The sequence below is a fragment of the Furipterus horrens genome, unplaced genomic scaffold (assembly GCF_987537825.1).
Source record: "Furipterus horrens unplaced genomic scaffold, mFurHor1.1.pri manual_scaffold_5, whole genome shotgun sequence".
Lineage (NCBI taxonomy): Eukaryota > Metazoa > Chordata > Mammalia > Chiroptera > Furipteridae > Furipterus > Furipterus horrens.
In genome coordinates this window covers 93,662,083-93,683,165 of record NW_028327175.1, presented here as the reverse complement: position 1 = coordinate 93,683,165, position 21,083 = coordinate 93,662,083, and the positions used below count along the sequence as shown (strand labels likewise).

At 39.0% G+C, this 21,083-nt stretch overlaps 1 protein-coding gene across 4 annotated transcripts in view; it reads left to right on the top strand.

Moving 5' to 3' along the window:
* The first annotated feature begins 4,027 nt into the window (after positions 1 to 4,027).
* The window catches only part of ZCWPW1 (zinc finger CW-type and PWWP domain containing 1), a 33,799-nt gene continuing 16,743 nt past the window's right edge, over positions 4,028 to 21,083 (top strand). The window contains exons 1-6 of one of the 4 annotated variants that reach the window (XM_090276747.1): positions 4,028 to 4,088; positions 4,824 to 5,077; positions 5,530 to 5,608; positions 6,506 to 6,596; positions 6,848 to 7,005; positions 7,215 to 7,331. In XM_090276747.1, the coding sequence (XP_090132873.1) occupies positions 4,061 to 4,088; positions 4,824 to 5,077; positions 5,530 to 5,608; positions 6,506 to 6,596; positions 6,848 to 7,005; positions 7,215 to 7,331 (727 nt within the window). In that variant the 5' untranslated portion in view covers positions 4,028 to 4,060. Of the gene's footprint in view, positions 4,089 to 4,823; positions 5,078 to 5,529; positions 5,621 to 6,505; positions 6,597 to 6,847; positions 7,006 to 7,214; positions 7,332 to 21,083 lie in introns of all 4 variants that reach the window. The other 3 variants (XM_090276746.1, XM_090276745.1, XM_090276748.1) reach the window with 3 other exon arrangements.

Genomic DNA, 21,083 nt, shown 5'->3' with positions numbered 1-21,083 from the left:
ACCTTTCTTCAGAAGTTTTCTCTTCAGGGCGACAATCAACTTTTACCCTTGCTCCGTAGAGCCTTTAACCTCAGACTCACCCCTGACCACCAAAGTAATCCCATACATTCATACTGGTGGGCAACGATGGTCTGAGCGAGAATGAGGATCCTGGTGCCTCAGCGGAAGGGGCAGCTGAGGGGAAATTTCTGTCACGGTGGGGTTCGTGATGGGGAAGAGAAGCTAGAAAGACAGTTTTACTCTGAGGGGCGTCAAGGACTTTTGACTCTGTAATACCTCTGGTCGTAATTGTCCTTAAGAGACATTTGGTGAGGGAAGATTGAGGAAAAATGGGGATCACCAAAAATTCTTTCCTCAAGTTTTAAAGGTGGAATTAAGTCCTTTTTACCATTCCAAACCTTGGAATCCTGAGAGGGAAAATGGTGTGGGAATCTGGAAGTTGATGGAGATGTGCTCCTTTAAGCGAAAACAACACAAAAAGGCTAGTTGGAGGTCAGTAATGGTCATGTGGAAGCATCTTTGGCAGTAAATAGCAAGAACAAGTTGATCAGAGTTCCGAAAGAGTTTATTTTTGTGATAAGTGGCTATATCTGTGTGCTTCCTTGCAGTCTAAACCAAGAAGCTTTAGTTCACAATTTAAAGATTCTGTAAAAGGTTTAGTTCAAATACAGTTGTTATGACAGTAATGTCTTGTCAGGGAGTTTAGTATAGATAGGCAGTAGGGTAGCTGGAATCTTTTTTCCTTCTGTCTTGTTAAATGTTTTAAATCATGGTCAGTGAGTACAGGGGAAAGGAAGAAAAAACACCTATTACTAGTAGAGGCATAAAAATAAGCAGAGGTCTACATGCCATTAGACATTAAAGCCAAAAGGAAATCCAACTCCAGCTTAAAGGAGATTTTAAATATAGTCTTTAAAATAGGTTTTTGAGGGTCACAGAGTCTGTGTTAGAGGACAATTCTAAAAGGTTTACTTTTATTCCCTTAGACCAAGGATTCCAGGAACAATATAAAGAGGGAAGAAATGGATAGTTAGGAGGGGGACATTTGTGAACATATTCTAAATGGGGAGAGGAGGGAGGAGAATTAGTACTTTAGGAAAAATATTGACGAGACTGAATTAAGTTATTTAGCTAGACCAGTTCTCAAACATATTATATTCTTTTATACTCTTAAAAATTCTGGAGTACTCCAGAGACTGATTTATATCTATTTAATATTTTTGGTGTGAATATATTAGAGATTGTGCTGAGTGTTAGTTTAATTTCTGACTGAAGGCAGAAATTAAATGGAGAAAAATTTAAACTTTTTAAAATTAATATTAAAATAACAGCCCATTACATGTTAACATAACATTTTTATGAAAAATGCATTTCCCTTAATGAAAGGGAAGTTAGTGTAAAGAATGGTGGTGTTTTAATTTTTACAGTATCTTTCATGTCTGGCTTAATAGGAGACAGCTGGATTTTCATCTGTTTCTGAATTCAATCTGTTATGATACAAGCATACCTTGTTTTATTGCACTTCCCTTTACTGCATCTCACAGGTGTTGCAATTTTTAAAACAACTAAAGTCAAGACCTTCCACCAGCAAAAAGATTACAGCTTGCTTTGTTGTGGTACTCACTTTATTATGGTGGTTTGGAACCAAACCCACAATATCTCCAAGGTGTGCTTGTGTCTTGTTTTGACTGAAGTATCAGAGAACATCTAGCCTAACACATAAGTAGTTGGAAAGGTGAAGGGACCATCAGGAGTCTTTGGATCACACTTTGAGAACTGCTGAGCTAGTTGATTTTATCTTAAAACCGATGTGATGATTTTTGATGTTTAAATGAAAAAAATTTTTTTTAAATTTCTTGGGACACCTCATTTGCCCTCCTTTGGTTATTGTTTATAAGTTCTTTTTCCCTCCTTATTCACCGTTTTTATGTTGGGTGAATAACATCTGAGTTATGGAACTTTCTTTTACTTTCAGAGTTGAAGCTTTAATAGACTTTTTCCTTCTCTTGCATCTAAGGTAAGAAAAGAGAAATTAAAACTTCAATTATTATTTCTGGGTCGGGAGTCCCCACTCATTTAGTAGCTGGTTAGACAAAAGGTGATAGTATTTTGTGTATTTATTAACTACTTAAAAATATTTTTCTCTCTGAACTAGGTTTCAATATTTGTTATTGTGAAAGAAAATCAGCCTGGAACAGAGCAGACACTTGAGTTGTCAGTGACTTCCTGTCTTTCCTTTCTCTAGAAATTTTCTTTAAAAGTAATGTTCTTCATCACACTCCCACTCTAAATTAAGGGGAACTGTTATGTATCACTGCTTACAGATTTACTGCAGTTTATTAACTCAGTAATGATCCACAATTTTAGCTAGTTGGTTGGGGCTCCAGTAACACACTTTTGCCTAGAGAGGTCAGTATGAGCTTAGATAATGATTTGAACCTAATTATTGGAAATTTTTGCATCTTAAAGTTGATCAAAATACTCTTTTATTTAAAGAATTTAGGATTTTAAAAATCACTTTTGAAGTGATAATATGGGTATGTTGTAAAATGCTAGAGATGCACAAGAGGGTATAGTAAAAAGCTCCCTTCCATACAGTTTCACTCTCCAGTGGCACTTTTGTCTACTTCTTGTGTATTCTTCCAGAGATAGTTTATGGATATACAAGCATATTATAAAGATATACATTTAAAAAAAATCAAAAGTTGTCATCTCACATACACTAATTTTCATTTCTCATTTAGTATAACTCTTCTTGTAATTTAGATTACCTTCATAGGGACATCTCATGATTATTTTTTGGAATTCTGGAATCTGAGAGAAGATATATATATTTGTCATTTGTGGACAAATTAATGTTCATTTTGCAGTTAATTTTACTCAGGATTCTAGCTTCTATTTAGGATTATCATAGAGAAGGAGACCAATTTGCTGTAGTGTTTCTCCCCAGTTTTCCCATTTGCTTTCTTTTCCCAAGCAAGTAAATTTTGGGGTTGGTGGTGATGAGTTATGGTGGAAAAGGTGAAAAAATATGCTCCTTAATATGAAGGAAAAGTAGTTATTGCAGAACAGTACATCAGAATTATCCATATTGATAGGATTAAGGAACAGAAAAGTACCAAAAGATAATTTAAATATGCTTTTCACTCAGCCATTCTGTGGCCACACTAAGTCAAGCCCCAATACCTTCTGAATTTATCTTAGGAATCAGGAAGAGGACCTCTACACACTGAACAACTGAGCGTTTACTGTAGCTTGGCCATTTGAAAGTCTTAAAATTTTCAGATCCTTTTAGGGAACTGTATATGAACCAAGAAGACCATTTTATGCTGCTTTTGGGTCCCTTTGTAAGTGGGAGATGTCAGAGTTGGAAGATTGAGTTTCAAGTATAGGGCCTTCAGAGTACTCAAAACCAACAGTCAGAAATAAGATCATAGAGAAGAATAAATGTGGTATTTGTAGAATTTGAAAGCCAAAGACCTGGGTTCAGCTTGGCTCTACCATGTATTAACAGTGAAGTTTTGGGCAAACCACTCAACCTCTCTGTGTGTTTTTTCATCTGTAAAAAGAGGATATGGCATTTTATAAGCCAGATTTACAATGTTTAATTATAACTGTTGTAAAAATAATGAAAACTGGATGGAGGGTTATTAGTTTAGGCTGATAAAACAAAAAGCTGGGTAGAAATAATATTGAGTAGAAAGTATAAATTGAAAAAATGTTTAAGTTATTGCAACATCATCCACAAGTTGTCTCAGCACTCTGCTGGGCCACAGATGTCTTATAGCTATTTCTTCAGCACTTAAAACAGTAAGGACTGTTGCTAATCTTTAAAACATTAACTCTAATTATTCCCTGGCATGTACTTGGCACTACTGAGGAGGCAGAGTGTAGTGAAGAAAGCAGAAAATGTAATTCAGGGGTTCCAGGAGAAGAAATCTTGAACCCGAGAAGATGGGAAGAAGTTTTAAAATCCAGTTCAATCAAAGTCATAGCAGTTAATTTCTTTTTTTTTTTTTTTTTAAACAGAGGCACAGAGAAAGTGTAGCTTCTGAGCTGAATGATGACAACATTGCAGAGTAAAGATGGTGAGTCAAGAGTAAGGGAGATTCCCTTTATACATTTCTCTCATTTTCCCCTTCTGTCTCAGCTCTTGGTCATCTGGACCAAGAGGGTTCAGGTTCTAATCAAAGAGCATCTCAATTCACATATATTTTGTGTTCACTCAGTTACTGTTTCTAGACACTTTGAGTGAAATGTATATCTTAGAAACAGTCTTACTCAAGGAATGTATGAACTAGTCGGGAGAGAAAAGACATTTTAATATCTATAACATAAATTTGAATGGGGTGAATGCCACCAGGTACGTACAAAATGTTATAGAAGCTCAGAAGAAAGAGGTATTACATATATCTGGGAGAATCACTACAATTTTCATTGTATCATTTGTAGATTTTGATTAGTTTTTTAACTTTTGTCCAAAGTTAAAATAAGCAAATTAAAATTTTTTCACATTTGAATAATTCCATTTCCCATATGCTTATATTTATCATATTTATCACCTTTGAATTACTCAGTGGTTCCTAAGCCTGGAATTACATTAGAATCATCTAGATAGTTTTGTAAAATTACAGATTCTCAGGCCTTACTTCAAAATATTTCATCAGGAGCGGTGAGGGTGGGTGAGGAGAGGCCTAGAAATATGAATTTGTTAAACTTTCTCCAGATAATTCTGATATGGTCAGTCAGTGGGCAGTGTTTGGTAGTCTCTGTGTTAGGCTTTAGGTTTCGTAAATTCCATTTGATGATCAAATTTCTTTCAGAATGTGGGAAAGGACCAAAGAAAACCTTTGCCCCACCTAAACAAAAATTGCACAGCCTGATGCCCGATAGCCCTAACTCACCCAAAGAGGAGACCCTGGGGATCAGTTCCCAAGAGGCAGAGGCCAGGCCATACCTGCTAAAGGCCAGATTAGAGAAGAAGGAGAAGAAAGCAAACACAGAGGATGGTGCAAGCAGTGGCCAGGAGACAAAACTAAAGGCTCAAAACAACAAGCAAGCAGAGAAGAAAGAAAAGGTATCAATCATGTTGTGGGGCTCTAGTGGGACAGTTTCTTCTAGTTATCCATCCTGGACAAACAGAATCGTTTCATGTTGGGGAAATTCATCTTGTAGTTTTTAGTTTTTTTATTCCTTTTTTGAGACTTCCATTTTTTTCTTAAAGAGATAAAAAATATTTTGATGAAAGCATTTAGCCCGAAATAATGGGTGGGTAGGTAGGGCCTGAGGTGAGATGGAGACGAAAGTAGAGGTGGATAGAAATTTAATCAACTTTTTTCTTTTTTTTTTTTCCCCGTTATTCCCAGGAGATCTGGGAAAGATTTTATGTAGCCTTTATGTATGATCATTGATTTCGTGCTCTCAGCCTTGTGAATTTACTGCCTCATGTAAAGGAGGCTTTTCTGACTGGCCAGAGAGGAGAACTGGGGAAAGACAAGCAGTTTTCCTTCGTTATCCCTGTCTCTGCAGGAAAAATCAAGTCTTACCAATGAAGAATTTGAGGACATTGTCCAGATTGTGCTCCAGAAGTCCCTCCAACAGTGCCTGGGTATGGCTTATGGTGAGAGAAAAATAGTTTCAGTTAGGCAGAGAAACTGTTACCTGAGGTATAAAGTAAGTTGACAGCTTCGCTCCTTTCCTCCATCTTGCTAAGTAGGAAAATATTAGATAGGACTTTGAAATAGTTGAAAAGACTTCGTATATAGGACTTTGAAATATTTTATAAAATATTTCATCTTCTATCAACAGGACTATAGCTAAACAACCTTAGATAGGGAGTATAGACTTAGAAAAGTAGATTACATTGACTTCAGAATGTAACTACAGTCTCATCTAAATTTTTTAATGTAATTTAAATTCATTTTTATATGTTCAGAATCTACTTAGAAAAGATAAATTATTTTTCCCAGGTTTGAAGAACTTAGTTTCTATCTACCTCTGTAAATTTTCTATTTTCCATACTGTTTCAACATATGTTCAGGGATTTCATTTTTAGAACAAAGAACTCTATAGCATAGGCCCTGAGACACTCTCCATAGGGCATGAGGCTAAGAAGAATGGTCTGACATTTTCAGCTATTTTTAGGTATACTTCTATTTCAGGGGGAAAGTTTGAGGAACAAATGCTATAACATACAGTACATAAAATAAAAGTTAAAATATGCAAATTAAAAATTTTCCTGGTGATCTTGGAATGAGGCAGATCAATCTGGACGTTCTTTCAGGAGGACATAGATTTGTAGTTTTTCCTGAAAATTTAAAGACTTAAAATTTTATGATATAACAAAACTCCAAAAGTAGACTCTTTCAGGCAACAGGTGGAAGACATTTTAATGTAAGGTTGCAGTTTGGAAATAGTGGAATAGTTTTTTTCCTTCATTGCTTCTCTGCTTATAGTATTTGTGTGTGCGTGTGTGTGTGTATAGAATCTAGCCTTGATTTTGCAGAGACTTCCTGTGCCCAGCCCATAAAATGTACCCAGTTAAACAAGGAACCAGGAGATGCTTCTTCTACTACTGATAATGATAATGCTGATAGGTAAGTTTATCCCTGTGAAGTGAGTTGATCACAGGGTGGACTTAATATTTATAAATGGTCTGTCTGTCTATCTGGTCATTTTTTATATCTTTGTATATTTCTCTCAGCTCAGGAAAGATACCTGTTTGAATTGGGAAAATTTAGGCAAGTTAAAAGATAAAATGACCTCAGGTGGCCGTAGAGAACTTATGCTTTTAACTTTTATCCTTGGATTCTTTTACTTTTTCATTTTAAAAAAATCTTATTTTCAGAGAGAAGGTAATGGAACTTCATATTCTGGAGATTACAGCCTCTCAGGAAAATGGAATAATCCCTGAGATAAAGACATCTAAGCCAAGCCAGCCAGATCCTGCACACTCTGACAAGAAATTCAGTAAACTCTCCTTAAGTAAGAGAAAGCAGAAAGCTCGTAAGTATAGTCTGGTTTACTTTGACATCTGGCTCAAGTATTGTACTTAATCCATGAAATTAGGGAATGGGACAGTGGGCAGCCTGAAAATTTCCAACCTAAGGCTTGAAACTATCATGCTATAATTCTTCTTCAACCTTCTTCCTGCTTTACTGTCTACAAATAATCTCTTCTTCATCTTCCTACCCTACAATGTTTCATCTTCCCAGAAGATGAGAAAATGAAGAAAGCCCAAAGTGGACATGAGCCCAGACAGAAAGATCAACTGAAGAAAATGGTTCAGGATAACTCTCAGATCAAACAAAAAGGAGAGGAAAGTGGTTTTGGTGAGTTCAACCATGGTTTAGAAAAACTGCTTGGGCTTGAAAACTGGAGATGGAGGAGAGAGGGCAAGGGTTAGAATGTTAGAGGGAATTCGGCAAAGATTATAATTAATTTCTCACAGGTACTTGTTATAGGATATACTACTGATGAAGAAAGACAAAGATTTCATTTATTCAATTATTCATTCATATAATTCATAGTTTTTGAGTGCTTACTATATACCAGACATTTTAGGAGGTGCTGGGGGAATTGTATATAAGCCTCCCACAAAGGTGATAGGCTTCTAAGAAACTACAAGTTGGGAGTAGACCTTGAAAAGTTTCTAAGAAAAGATATTGCTTGAGCAAGAACTTGAAGTATAATTTAGTCAGCTGAACCATGGTGGAAATGGGGATGGATCAGAGTGATAATTATCATCTTACTTATCGAGGAGGGCTAATGTTTGTAGTTTCGGGTGTGCTGTGGAGTAGGAGGTTGCAGGTGCAGTGAAGATAAGACTGGAGGCATGCAAGGGCCAAGTCATAAAGGGCCTTACATGTGAAACTAAGGAATTTGGATTTTATTTTACAGGTAAAGAGGAACCATTGAAATTAAGTAGGGAAAACTTGATAAGATTTGCCTTTTAGAAAGCTCACTTTGGCAATAGCATGGAAGATGGATTCCCAGAAACAAGACTAGATTCACAGAAATAGTGATCCAAGCAAGGAAGGACAACAATAGCTGCGAAGAGGAAGAGACATATTTGAGTTAGGAGGCAGGATCAATATGGTTGCCAGTTATGAGAGCCGAGGAAGAGGGAGGCCTCAGCCTCTTGGATGATCCTGTTTTCTGGCATGAGTGACTGAGTGACTAAAAGAACTATGATTTAAAATGCGTAATATTTCTCTGACTGGTGTGGCTCAGTGGGTTGGGTGTTGTTCAGAGGACCAAAAGGTCACTCGTTGGATTCCTGGTCAGGACACTTGCCTGGATTGTAGGCCAGGTCCCCACCTTGGGGCGTGCAAGAGGCAACTGATGGATGTTTCACACATTTATGTTGCTCTCCCTTTCTTTCTCCCTCCCTTCTCCTCTCTTTATAAACAAACAAACAAACATAATAAAAATCTTTAAAATAGAGAATATAGAAGAAAGAGGAAGTTTAAGGTGATAAATTCAGCTTTGGACAAGTAAGAGAGTCTTTGATGAGATTTAGAAATCAAGAAAGAGGTCTGTGTTGTAGGTAGAAATTTGGGAATCATCTTCATCAGTAGGAATGGGTAAAATTTTCCCAAGAAGGTGGGGAGTGAAAAGAGAATAAAAAACCCTGGGGGAACATAATGTTTAAGATTGAGCAGAGGAAGTGCTGCCCAGGGAAAAAACTAAGAACTAAGAGAAAATTAGAAAGGCAGAAGGAAAACTAGAAAAGTGTGTCATCACAGATGCCAGGGGCGGATAGAATTTAAAGAAAGGGAGTATTAAAAAATACAATAAAAATATCTATAAAAAGGAAAGGGAGTATTTAGACTTGTCAAATGCTACTACAGAGACATCAAAGAGGGGAAAGATTTGAAAATGCTTAAGGGATATCACCATTAGGAAGTCATTAGGGTCTTGATTAGAACAATCATCTGGGTTGATAAGGGTGAATGGCAGGTTATAGTTAGTTGAAGAGTAAATACTTTTTCAACTAGTTTAGATGTGAAAACTAGGAGAAAATTGTAAATAAGGGAGGAAGTGAGTGTAGAGTTGAGGTAAAGTTGTTTTGGTTTTTTTTAAAGTTTCTTTTAAAAGAAATAGGCTTGACCTGTGTGTTCTCAGCATATTTATATGCTCAGGGAAAATTGTTAATAGAGAGGAAGAAATTGAAGGGAATGAGAAGGGAACCAGAGGATTTATTCTTAATCAGAAAGGACAGCTTAGCCTTTGAGACTGGATGGAAGGAAGATAAGGACGGATATAGATTTACTTATTGTTTTAACAATAGTTATTAATGCCTTATATTAAATGCTAGGCATTGTGCTAAGTACTGGGAATATACTGGTGAACAAAATAGTTTCTGAATTTATAGAATTTACAGTTTTAGTGTGTTGGACAGATAATAAATATTTTGTATGAAATAACCTTGGTCGTATTGAGACTTTTTAGGATAAGAATAAAATAGACCAAGCAGTATATTAGTACATATGTTTAAAACTTTGAAAATAAGTGGAATTAACAATCTGGAGGAAAACAGGCTTGCACCAAAAACACAAACAAACAAAAAAAAACCCTAGAACCTTAAGTGTAAGAAACAATGGAATAAACAATCAGCTAGTGTCTAACATGTATGTGTGTATGTATATAATTTTAATTATAGAAGCATAATATGGTTTGTATATATTTGAAAGAAAACTCCACCAAGGCTATGCAGGCACCAAACAAGGTAGTTCAGGGAAATAGACCACTTGTCATGTTATTATGACATGGTAATATAAGGAACTGAAGGTATTAGTCTAATTTGGGCAGTCAGATGGTTTGGGTGGTATTGATCCATCTCCTAACCTCTCAGTATTAGGGAAAGGGTTGGATTTTAGATTGGAAGATGGAAGTTCAATCCTTAGGCAGTGTTTACGAGTCAGATTGTGATTGTATTGAATGTGTCAGCCTTTTGCTGTAAAAGAACTACTCTTCCTGTTTCTTACAGTTGTCAAGGAGAGGTGAGTCCTCCTAGAGTAGGAAGTTGAAAGGCGAGTATCTGATAAATACAATCAATTTGTGTTAAGTACTATGAAGGGAAGAAATGGAGTGTCATGAGAGGAAATAATGGAGACCTAATTAAAACTGGGTCAGTCAGATCCAAGATGGCTGTAGCGCACTCAGCAGCAGACAGCCAGGGCTCTCCTAGCGGAGCAACTGCAGTTGCTGCAGCCCAGCCTGCCACTTCTGGCAGAGTTGGGGTGGCTGCGGAGCAACTGGGGAGCCGTGAGCCCTGGGGGAGTGGAGAGAAACTGGGAGTGGAGAGAGACCGAAGCAGGCTCTCCTGAGACTGAGAACCACTGGAGGAAGCAGAGAGTGCAGCGAGTACAGCGAGTGCACCCCGCCGCTGCCCATATTACAGTATCACTGCAGGACTCTTCCCAGCGCCATCTGGGAGAGCTCCAGAGAGAAGCTCTATCTAAAATGGTCAGAGGGTCTGACAGGCTGTGGCCAGCCCTGACCTAGAGAGACTTGGAGATTTTGGGGGAGGGGGAGTGCATGGAGAACATGTCCCCTAGGGCTTGGTGTTCTAGTGTGTGGGGCACAGAGAAACTTTTTAAAGAGGAGCTGAGGCAAGACTGGAGACTAGTCAGGGACCTAGTACTCATGTGCATGTGTGTGTGCAGTGGCCCTGCAAACAACTCAGAGAGATCGAGTCACACTGAAGGGACTGGGGGCCCAACTTAGAACAGTTGGCAGGCTTGTACAGAGTGGAGAGTTCAGGCCCAAGTCTCCAGCAAGAGAGTGGCAGGCTGGGGACCTGAAGGCCAGGGGCTGAATGCCTAAGATTGGCTGCAGCCAGGCAGGTCCCCTCACAGATGGGTGAGCCCAGTCCCCCACCTATGGATTTATAGGCTCTGCAGATCATTGAGGCCAGGCTCAGGAGCCCCCTGCAGGGCTCATTTCCACAGGGGAAGGAAGAAAAAGCTGTGAAAGGGCTCTTTACCAGGCACTACAAGCTATACTGCTCCTCCAGATCAGGGCTGAGAGATTAGAGACAGTGCAAAAGGGGCATTGCTTAGATAGACCTGCTGTCTGCTCCAAGCAGAAAAGAGCTGCCCCTCTTACACAGATTAGCCCCTCACAAGAAATGGACAGCTAATTTACTAGAAACCATACATAATTGAAAAGAATCTGGGACAGATCAACACATGTGGCGAGGCGGTGGGGAAACACTCCCACCATCTTCCCTGAAGACTGAGCAGTGCCCATGGGTGATGGAGGGTTCCCACTCTCCCAACCACACCAGACTCTGGAGGCAGGTGGAGAAGGTACTGGAAGTCATCTTGGGTCACTAAATGAACCACTTCTGGGCTCTGGGCTGATGGAAAGTCAGCATGGCAGAATAGCAGGGACAAGCCAAATCTGAGGTAGACAGCCACATACCGTGGATTGCCTGTAGTCTTGAACAGGCTGCCTAGAGCCAGACTAGGATATCATCTGACAGTACCAGGGACAGATCCAGAAAAGAGAAAACAACAGTAAACACTGGATTCTACTGAGATGAATTCCACCGCAGTCTTCTTCATGATGTATGCTATTTCCTCTCCTTCATACCTTTTTAACATCCATTTCTTTTCCTTCAAGTCTGTGCCTGTTATTTTACTAGTTTTTATTTGATTTTAATCCCAAATCTTATATTTTGCTTCTCTGTCCTTTTATTCCATTTTGCCTTCATCCTTCCTCCTTTTTTTTTTAATTTTATTTTTTTCTCTTGCTACTACTAGTTTCTACTCTGCACTCTTACTATTTCTCCCCCAGCCAACCTCTCAAAACCATTTTTCTTGTCATTAGTCATCTCACATTTTTATTCTTAAAATACCCTTATTCTCTCTCTACCTTTATCAATCTTTGCTTTTTGATACAGTGGCTGTGTTTGCATTTCTTCAATTTTATTTCTAGATTTTCACTATTTTTATATTCCAAATCTCAAATTTTAATGTTCCCCTCTCCTACTCCATTCTGCCTTCGTCCTGCCCTTTTTTCATTTCAAATATTAATTATTCCTGGTCTTAGCCTGGTTTTCATTCCTCACTTTTAGTATTCCTTCTCCTTCTATCTCCTCAAAATCACTTTTCTTTCCTCTAGACATCTCATAAGCTTTTCTTTCTTTTTTATTCTTGTTCCCATCCCACCTATGTTTTTAACTATATTTTATTGATTATGCTATTACAGTTGTCCCCATTTTTTCTCTTTGCCCTCCTCCACCAGGTATCACCCTGCCCTCTAGCAACCCCCTCCCCCCATTAGTTCATGTCCATGGGTCAGGCATGTAAGTTCTTTGGCTTCACCCTTTCCTATACTATTCTTAACATCTTCCTGTCTATCTTGTTCTTAGCAATTATGCTTCTTGATCCCTGTAACATTTTCCCCTTTCTCCTCCTGCCCCTCCCAGCTGCTAACCCTCTAAATGATCCCCATACCTATGATTCTGTTCCTGTTCTTGTTGTTTGCTTAGTTTGTTTTTGTTTTTATTTATTTTTTCTTTTTTTAAATATGTTTTATTGATTATGCTGTTACAGTTGTCCCAATTTCCCTTCCCTCTGCTCCCCTCCCCCCTTTTAGTCCATGTCCATTGATTGTGCATATAGTTCTTCTCAACCTCTTCCTGTCTATTCCATTCCCTCCTACTATGCTACTTAATTTCTATACCATCTCCCTCCCTCTACCCCTTCCCCCTCCCTGCTGACCTCCCCTTAATATGTTCCCCATACCTATAGTTCTTTTTCCACTCTCGTTGCCTATTTAGTTTCCCTTTGTTTTGATTCCCTAGCTTCTATTGTTGGTTCTTGTGATGCAGTTTCCATTTTAATGTTCATAGTTTTGATCCTCCTTCTTCTAAACCAGTCCCTTTAACATCTCATATAATAGTGGTTTGGATCTAATGAACTCCTTTAGTTTTATTTTGTCCTGGAAGCACTTTCTCTGCCCCATGTACTTGTCACTACCCAGAGACTGGTGGCGATCCCAACCTTTTTTGCCGCGCTGTGGCGCTTTTTGTTGGGGTGGGGGTCCAAGATGGATTCCTGCTGTTATTCTCCACCAGGAGACTGGGATTCGTCCTCCCGCCCTCTGGGCCTCACTGTCCGAGGCAATGAGGGGGCTGCCTTTCCCCGTGTTGGGGTCACGAGCTGCCGGGGCTCGACTGCTGCCGGGATTGCTCCCCCAGCCACTCTCCCCGTTGCTACTGCAAACAGCACTGCCTGACCTTTTCGTTCCTGTTCCGATTTTGCCTCTTCAGTTTGGCAGCCTTCTTGTATTTGTTTCTGTGCATTGGGTAAAGCTGCTTTGACTCCATGTCTTGGTAGTGTGGCCTAATGTAGTAGGTGTTCTGTAGGGTCAATGGCACAGCCTCCCCATCACCAAGCTGGGTACTCAAGGTGCTCCCTTGGTGTGGGCTGAGTACACTCTCCTCTTGTAGTTGAGCCTTGGTTGCTGTTTGCAGATCAATGGGAGGGATTTACCCAGCTGTGCAGGGGCAGGATGGTGGTGTTCCAATTTGTTCTGTAGCTGTCCCCTGGGTGCGCTGGCCCTAGGATTTCCTTGGTGTTGCAGGCCAAGGTCAGCCCCCATCTGTATTTTCCCCAGGGCACCCTGCCTGAGCTATAAAGCAATCTGTGATGGCTGCTACTTGTGCTGGGCTTGGAGTTTCCCAGGAAAAGCCAAGCTGTGAATCTATGTTGGCTGCTGCTAGTGCTGGCCTGGGCTTATAGAGGCCAGATGTTGCTTGTTTGGTCAGATTTAGAAAGTTGTGAAGCATGAGCCAAGACCAGCCCTTCATATGGAAAAGCAGCTTGGGTGAGCTTGTAATTTGGGTGGGACAGAGTCTTTGGAGATCTCCAAGGCAGGTCAAACAGTGTAACCAGATTGTTGGAGTCTCAGACATGGCACCAGTTTGCTGGTTCTGTAGGGGGAGGGTTTAGAAAAGAGACAATGACCTCTGCTCACCCTGATGCCAGACACTTCAATTTCTCCCTGTACACCACTGGTGCCCTTCAAGCTGCTACCCTGGTGCTGGAGCCCAGAGGGAGTGAGTCTGAGTAGGTGAGTCTGTGTGTGGGTTCTTTAAGAGGAACTGCTTGGGGCTCCAATAACCTCTTCCACCGACTCAATCTCTGCTGGTTTTTGTAGCCAGAAGTTGTGAGGACTTATCTTCCTGGCACCAGAACTCTGGGCTGGGGGACCTGGTATGGAGCTGGGACTCCTCACTTGTGAGATATCTCTCCCAAATTTTTATCCACAACACATGGGTGAGAGACCAGCCCATTCTGCATCTGTGCCCCTCCTACCCATCTCATTGAATATGGCTTCTTTAATTTCATAGTTGTCAGACTTTTTCAACTCAGTTTCGTAGTTGTCAGACTTATGTTCAACTTTATATCTGTGGTTCTGGGTTATGGTTGTTCTATATTTTAGTTAGTAATTTTGATGTGGTTGTGTGAAGGGGTGAGCCATGTCTGCCTATGCCACCATCATGACCAGATCTCCACCTATTCCACCTATATTAATCTTTGCTTATTTGTTGTTGATATCGCTGTGGTGGATCTTTTTCTCCAATTTGGTTCCTATTTTTTTCACTATATATTTCTTTTCAGATTTTTGTTTAATACTATCCTATTCCGTTTTCTCACAACATTCTGCCTTCTTCTCTCCCTTTATTATCAACGACGTAAATTTTCTTTCTTTCTTCATCTTGTTTTTATTTCCTACTCTTATTATTTCTGCTCCCTCAACCCTCTCAAAATCATCTTTCTTTAAGTTAGTCATCTTATATTGGTTTTTCCTTTCTTATAATAGTGTCAATCTCTTTACACCTTTGTTAATATTTGCTCATTTGCTGTTGATAGTGTGGTTGTGGGTGGGGGTTATTTTTGTGATTGTGGGCTTGTGTCCTGGATTGTTTGGTTTTGCTCTGGCAACGTCTGTACAACAGCATACGAGATGTGGTGAGTGGTGTGACTCCCAGTCAGCCACAAAAGAATGACACCAAAACAACCAAAACCCTACTACAGCCAGAGACCCCACACAAATGGCATAAAGGGCATCCCAAGAGCATCCAGCTCAGGAGATCAAAGAGACTGCACCATTGAGTCCCACAGGTCTCCTACCACAGAATGTCACACCACAAAGAGAGGGGATCAAAACAAATCAGTCTAAGAAGTAGAAGCAAGCGAGAAGAGTCAGCTAAAATAAGGAGACAAAGAAATAGCCCCCAGTCAAAAGGAAAGGAGGAATCCCCAGAAAGAGGGCTAAATGAAATTGAAGCAAACAATTGAAGACATTGATTTCAAAATAATGGTTATAAGGATGCACAAGGAGCTCAGTGAGAACTACAGAGATCTCCAGGGGAGCTACAGGGAGCTTAAAGGGAACTACACCAGCATGAAAAAGGACATAGAAACATCAGTAACAGCCAGGATGAAATGAAGAATACAATATCTGAAGCGAAGAATACAGTAGAAAGAATTAAGAGCAGGTTGGATGAAGCAGAGGATTGAATCAGTGAGCTGGGGCACAAGGTAGTAAAAAAACCCCAGAAAGAGCAAGAAAACAAAAAACTAAAAAAGAAGAGGGCTTAAGGGAGCTGTAGGACAACATGAAACATGATAATATTTGTATCTTAGGGATACCAGAAGGAGAAGAATAGGTGCAAGGGATAGAAAACCTGTTTGAAAAAGTAATGACAGAAAAGTTTCCTAACTTAACGAGGGAAAAAGTCAGGCAAGTCCAGGAAGCACAGAGGATCCCAATCAAGATGAACCCAAAGAGGCCCACTCCAAGACACATTATAATTAAAATGACAAAATTGAAAAACAAAGAGAATCTTAAATGCAGCAAGGGAGAAACAACTAGTAACATATAAGAGAGCTCCAATAGTCTATTAGTTGATTTCTCAGTGGAAACACTACAAGCCAGAAGGGAATAGCAAGAAATATTTCAAGTAATGAAATGCAGAGGCATGTAACAAAGACTACTCTACCCAACAAGGCTCTCATTTAAAATGGAATGTGAAATAAGGAGTTTTCCAGACAAAAAATGGCTAAAAGAATACATCTCCACCAAACCAGCATTGCAAGGGATGCTAAAGGGACTGCTTTAAGAAGAATAAAAAGAGAGAGAGGAACACGGGTACAAAGGGAAAAAAATGGCAACAAATAAGTACCTATCAATAATAACCTTAAATATTAATGGATTGAATGCTTTAATCAAAAAACAGGGTAGCTGAATGGATAAAAAAACATGATCCACACATGTGCTCGCTACAAGAGGCACACCTCAGAACAACAGATATACACAGACTGAAAGTGAAGGGATGGAAAAAAAATATTTTAAGCAAATAGACATGAAAAAAAAATGCTGGGATACCAATACTTATATCAGACAAAATAGATTTCAAAACAAAGGCCATAAAAAAAGACAGAGAAGGACACTACATAATACTTAAAGGGAGAAATCCATCAAGAAGACATAACCCTTGTAAACATATATGCAACCAACATAGGAGCACCTAAATATATAAGGAAAATCTTGGAGGACTTCAAGAAAGATATTGGTAGCAACACACTCATCATAGGGCATTTTAGCACCCCACTGTCAACAATGGATAGATCTTCTAAGCAAAGAGTTAACAAGGATATTGTGGCATTGAATAACACTCTAGATCAAATGGACTTAATTGACATATACAGAACCTTTCTGCCCAAAGAAGTACATGGAACATTTTCAAAGATAACCCATATGGTAGGACAGAAGCCTCAACAAATTCAAGAAAATTGAAATCATATCAAGCATCTTCTAGGATAATAATGGCTTGAAACTAGAAACCAACCTCAAGGAAAAAACTCAAAAACATTCAAATTCACGGGAACTGAATAACATGCTATTAAATAATGAATGGGTAAACAATGAGATCAAGGAAGTAATCAAGAAGTTTCTAGAAACAAAAGAAATGAACACACAACAGCTCAAAACCTATGGGATACAGCGAAGGCAGTCCTGAGAGGGAAATTCATAGCAATACAGGCCTACCTTACAAAGATAGAAAAATCTCAAGTAAACCATCTAACCTTACATCTACAAGAACTAGAGGAACAACAACAAACAAAGCCCAGAGCAAGTAGAAGGAAGGAAATAATCAAGGTCAGAGCAGAATTAAATGACATAGAGACTAAAAGAACAATTCAAAGGATCAATAAATCCAGGAGCTAGTTCTTTGGATAGATAAACAAAATTGACAAGCCTTTTACCAGACTCATCAAGAAGAGAGAGGACCCAAGTAAGTAAAATCAGAAACAAAAGAGAAGTTACAACTAATACCACAGAAATACAAAGGATTGTAAGAAATAACTATGAACAAGTATATGCCAAGAAATTGGACAACCTGGGTGAAATGGACAAATTTCTAGAAGCATACAACCTTCCAAAACTGAATCAAGAAGTAGAAAGCCTGAATAGACAGATAACAACTAGTGAAATTGAAGCAATAATCAGAAAACTCCTGGCACACAAAAGCCCTGGACCGGACAGCTTCATGGGTGAATTGTGAGAGTTTTCAATCCTGCAGATCTCGGCACAGATGAAAAAACTGACCCAGAGAAGTTATCTAGGGAGAGAGAAGGGTGAGTGTCTCTTGGAGAAGATCACTGATCACTATTTTCTCAGTCAGAGTTTTTATTGAGTTGGCTACATGCAGAAATGCATGGGGTAAGCAAGCAGCCCTCCAAACCAAATGGTTGGGAGTAACAACAAAGGAAAACATAAATCAATATAGGGTGATAGGCAGCCAGACGGTGAGGTGCCAAGGCATATAATAGAAGTCCACGCATCTCTTTTTACTTAAACATTCTGTTTCTGCATTCTACTGATAAGAATTTGGAGCTACACCGAGCAGAGCAGGCTTCATTAGCTTCAAAGAGTACATTGCATTCCTATCTTTTTTCCTAGGACCCTTTGGAGAGAGGGAATGGCTGTGCCAGAAGTGGAGCATGCAAAGCAGCTTGTTCTTAATATTTATGGGGCCATATGCTGGTCCCAGCTCAAAGGAGCAGTCACAGTTTCCAATACCATACAGACCGGTCTCCTACAGTGAATTTTACCAAACAGTTAAAGAAGAACTAACTCCTATCCTTCTCGAACTATTCCAAAAAATTCAAGAAGGAAGACTCCCAAACTCTTTTTATGAGGCCGGTATCCTAATTTCAAAACCAGGTCAAGATACAACAAAGAAAGAAAACTACAGGCCAATATCACTAATGAACATAGATGCTAAAATCCTCAGCAAAATATTGGAAATTGGATCCAGCAATACATTAAAAAGATCATACACCATGATTAAGTGGGATTCATCCCAGAGATGCAAGGTTGGTAAAATATTCACGAATCAATAAACATTATACACCACATAAACAAAATGAAAGACAAAAATAACATGATCATATCAATAAATGCTGAAAAAGCATTTGATAAACTATCGAACCCATTTATGATTAAAGCACTCAACAAAGAGGAAAAAAGGGGAGCATACCTCAACCTAATAAAGGCCATATGCGAGAAACCTACAGCCAACATCATACTCAACAGGCAAAACCTAAAAGCTTTCCCTTTAAGATCAGGAACAAGACAAGGATATCCACTTTCACCACTTTTGTTCAACATAGTTTTGGAAGTTCTAGCCACAGTGATCAGACAAGAAAAATAAAAGGCATCTAGATTGTACAGGAGGAAGTAAAATTGTCATTATTTGCAGATGATATGATACTGTACATAGAAAGCCTATTGTCTCCACCAAAAAACAACTTGACTTAATAAGTGAATTTGACAAAATTGTGGGATACAAAGTCAGTATTCAGAAATTGAAGGCATTTTGTACACCAACAATGAAATATCAGAGTTAGAAACTAGAAAAAAAATCCTACTTACTATAGTGACAAGAAAAATAAAATACCTAGGAATAAACTTAACCAAGGAGGTAAAAGTCCTGTACTCAGAAAACTACAGAACACTGAAGGAAGATTAAGGAAGGTACAAATAAATGGAAGCATACTGTGTTCATGGATTGGAAGAATTAACAGCATTAAAATGTCCGTACTACCCAAAGCAATCTATAGATTCAATACAATCCCCACTAAAATACCAATGGCATATTTCACAGATCTAGAACAAATATTTCAAAAATTTATATGGAACCAAAAATGACCCTGAATAGCCTCAGCAATCTTGAGAAAGAAGAATAAAGTAGAAGGAATCACAATACCTGATATCAAACTATACTACAAGGCCACTGTTATCAAAGTAGTCTAGTACTGGCACAAGAACAGACACATAGATCAGTGGAACAGGATAGAGAGCCCAGAAATATATCCATGTTTCTATAGTCAATTAATACTTGACAAAGTGGGCAGGAGCCTAAAATGGAGTAAAAATAGTCTCTTCAATAAATGGCATTGGGAGATCTGGACAGGTACATGCAAAAAAATGAAACTAGATCACCAACTTACACCATAGATGAAAATAAATTCAAGATAGATAAAAGACTTAACTATAAGTTGTGACACCATAAGTTGTGTCCTAGAGGAAAACATAGGCAGCAAAATTTCAGATATCCCATGCAGCAATATTTTCACTGACATATTTCCTAGGGCAAGGGAGATAAAGGAAAAAGTAAATGAGACTGCATCAAATTAAAAAGCTTCTGCATGACTAAAGAAAATATCATCAAAATGCAAAGGGATCCAACATATGGGAAAATATTTTTGCCAATGATACCTCGGACAAGGGTTTGATCTCCAAAATAAATAATGAATTCATATGACTCAACACCAGGAAGACAAACAATACAATTAAAAAGTGGGCAAAGGACTTGAACAGACACTTCTACAAGGAGAACATACAGAGGGCCCATAGACATATAAAACATGCTCAACATCACTAGCTATCAGAGAAATGCAAATCAAAACCACAGTGAGATACCATCTCATACTGGCCAGAGTGACCATCATTACCATATCAACAAACAACAAGTGCTGGTGAGGATGTGGAGAAAAGGGAGCCCTAGTACACTATTGGTGGGAATGCAGACTGGTGAGCCACTCTGGAAAACAGTATGGCATTTCCTCAAAAAACTAAAAATGGAACTTCCTTTTGACCCAGTGATTCCATTACAGGGAATCCTAAGAATCCTGAAACCCAATTCGAAAGAAGCTATGTACTCAGTGTTCATAGCAGTGTTCCAAGTGCTGGAAACAGCCTAAGTGCCCATCAGGAAAGAGTGGATCAAAAAACTGTAGTGCATTTACCCAGTGGAATACTACACAGCAGAAAGAAAGAAGGAACTCCTACCTTTTGCAATGGCATGGGTGGAACTGGAGAATATTATGCTAAGTGGAATAAGCCAGGCAGCAAAGGACAATGATCATATGATCTCACCTATAAGAGCAATGTAATGAACAAAACAAACAAGCAAAATAGAACCAGAGGCCTGGAAATAAGAAACAGACTGACAATGACCAGAAGGGGAGTGGCAGGGGGATAAGGATAGAAAGAAGGGGAAGGGATTAGTCAAGGAACATGTATGAATGACCCATGGACATGGACAACAGGGTAGGGATTTTCTGTGGGAGTGCGTGTGTGTGTGTGTGTGTGTGTGTGCATATAAGATGGGTGGAGGAGAGCAAAGGGGGAAAATATTGGGACAATTGTAATAGAATAACAATAAAATATTTATTTAAAAGACTGGGTCAGTCAGGGAATGCACTTGTAAGGAAATGACATTTAAGCTGAAACCTGAAGGAAGAGTAAGAGTACGAAAAAGTTTTAGTAGGGTGAAGTTTGGCATATTCCACGTACTAAAAGGAAGCTGGTGTGATTGAAATTCAGAAAGAAAGGGGAAGTAAGGCAGGGAAGTGGCTCTGGATAAATGTAAAGAGGTAGGTAGTAACTAGATCAAAGACCATGTTACAAAGTGGTGGTTTTTTTCAAAGTGGGAAGCCACTGGTGGGTTTTAACCAGGGGAGTGACATCATCAAATTAATGTTTTAAAA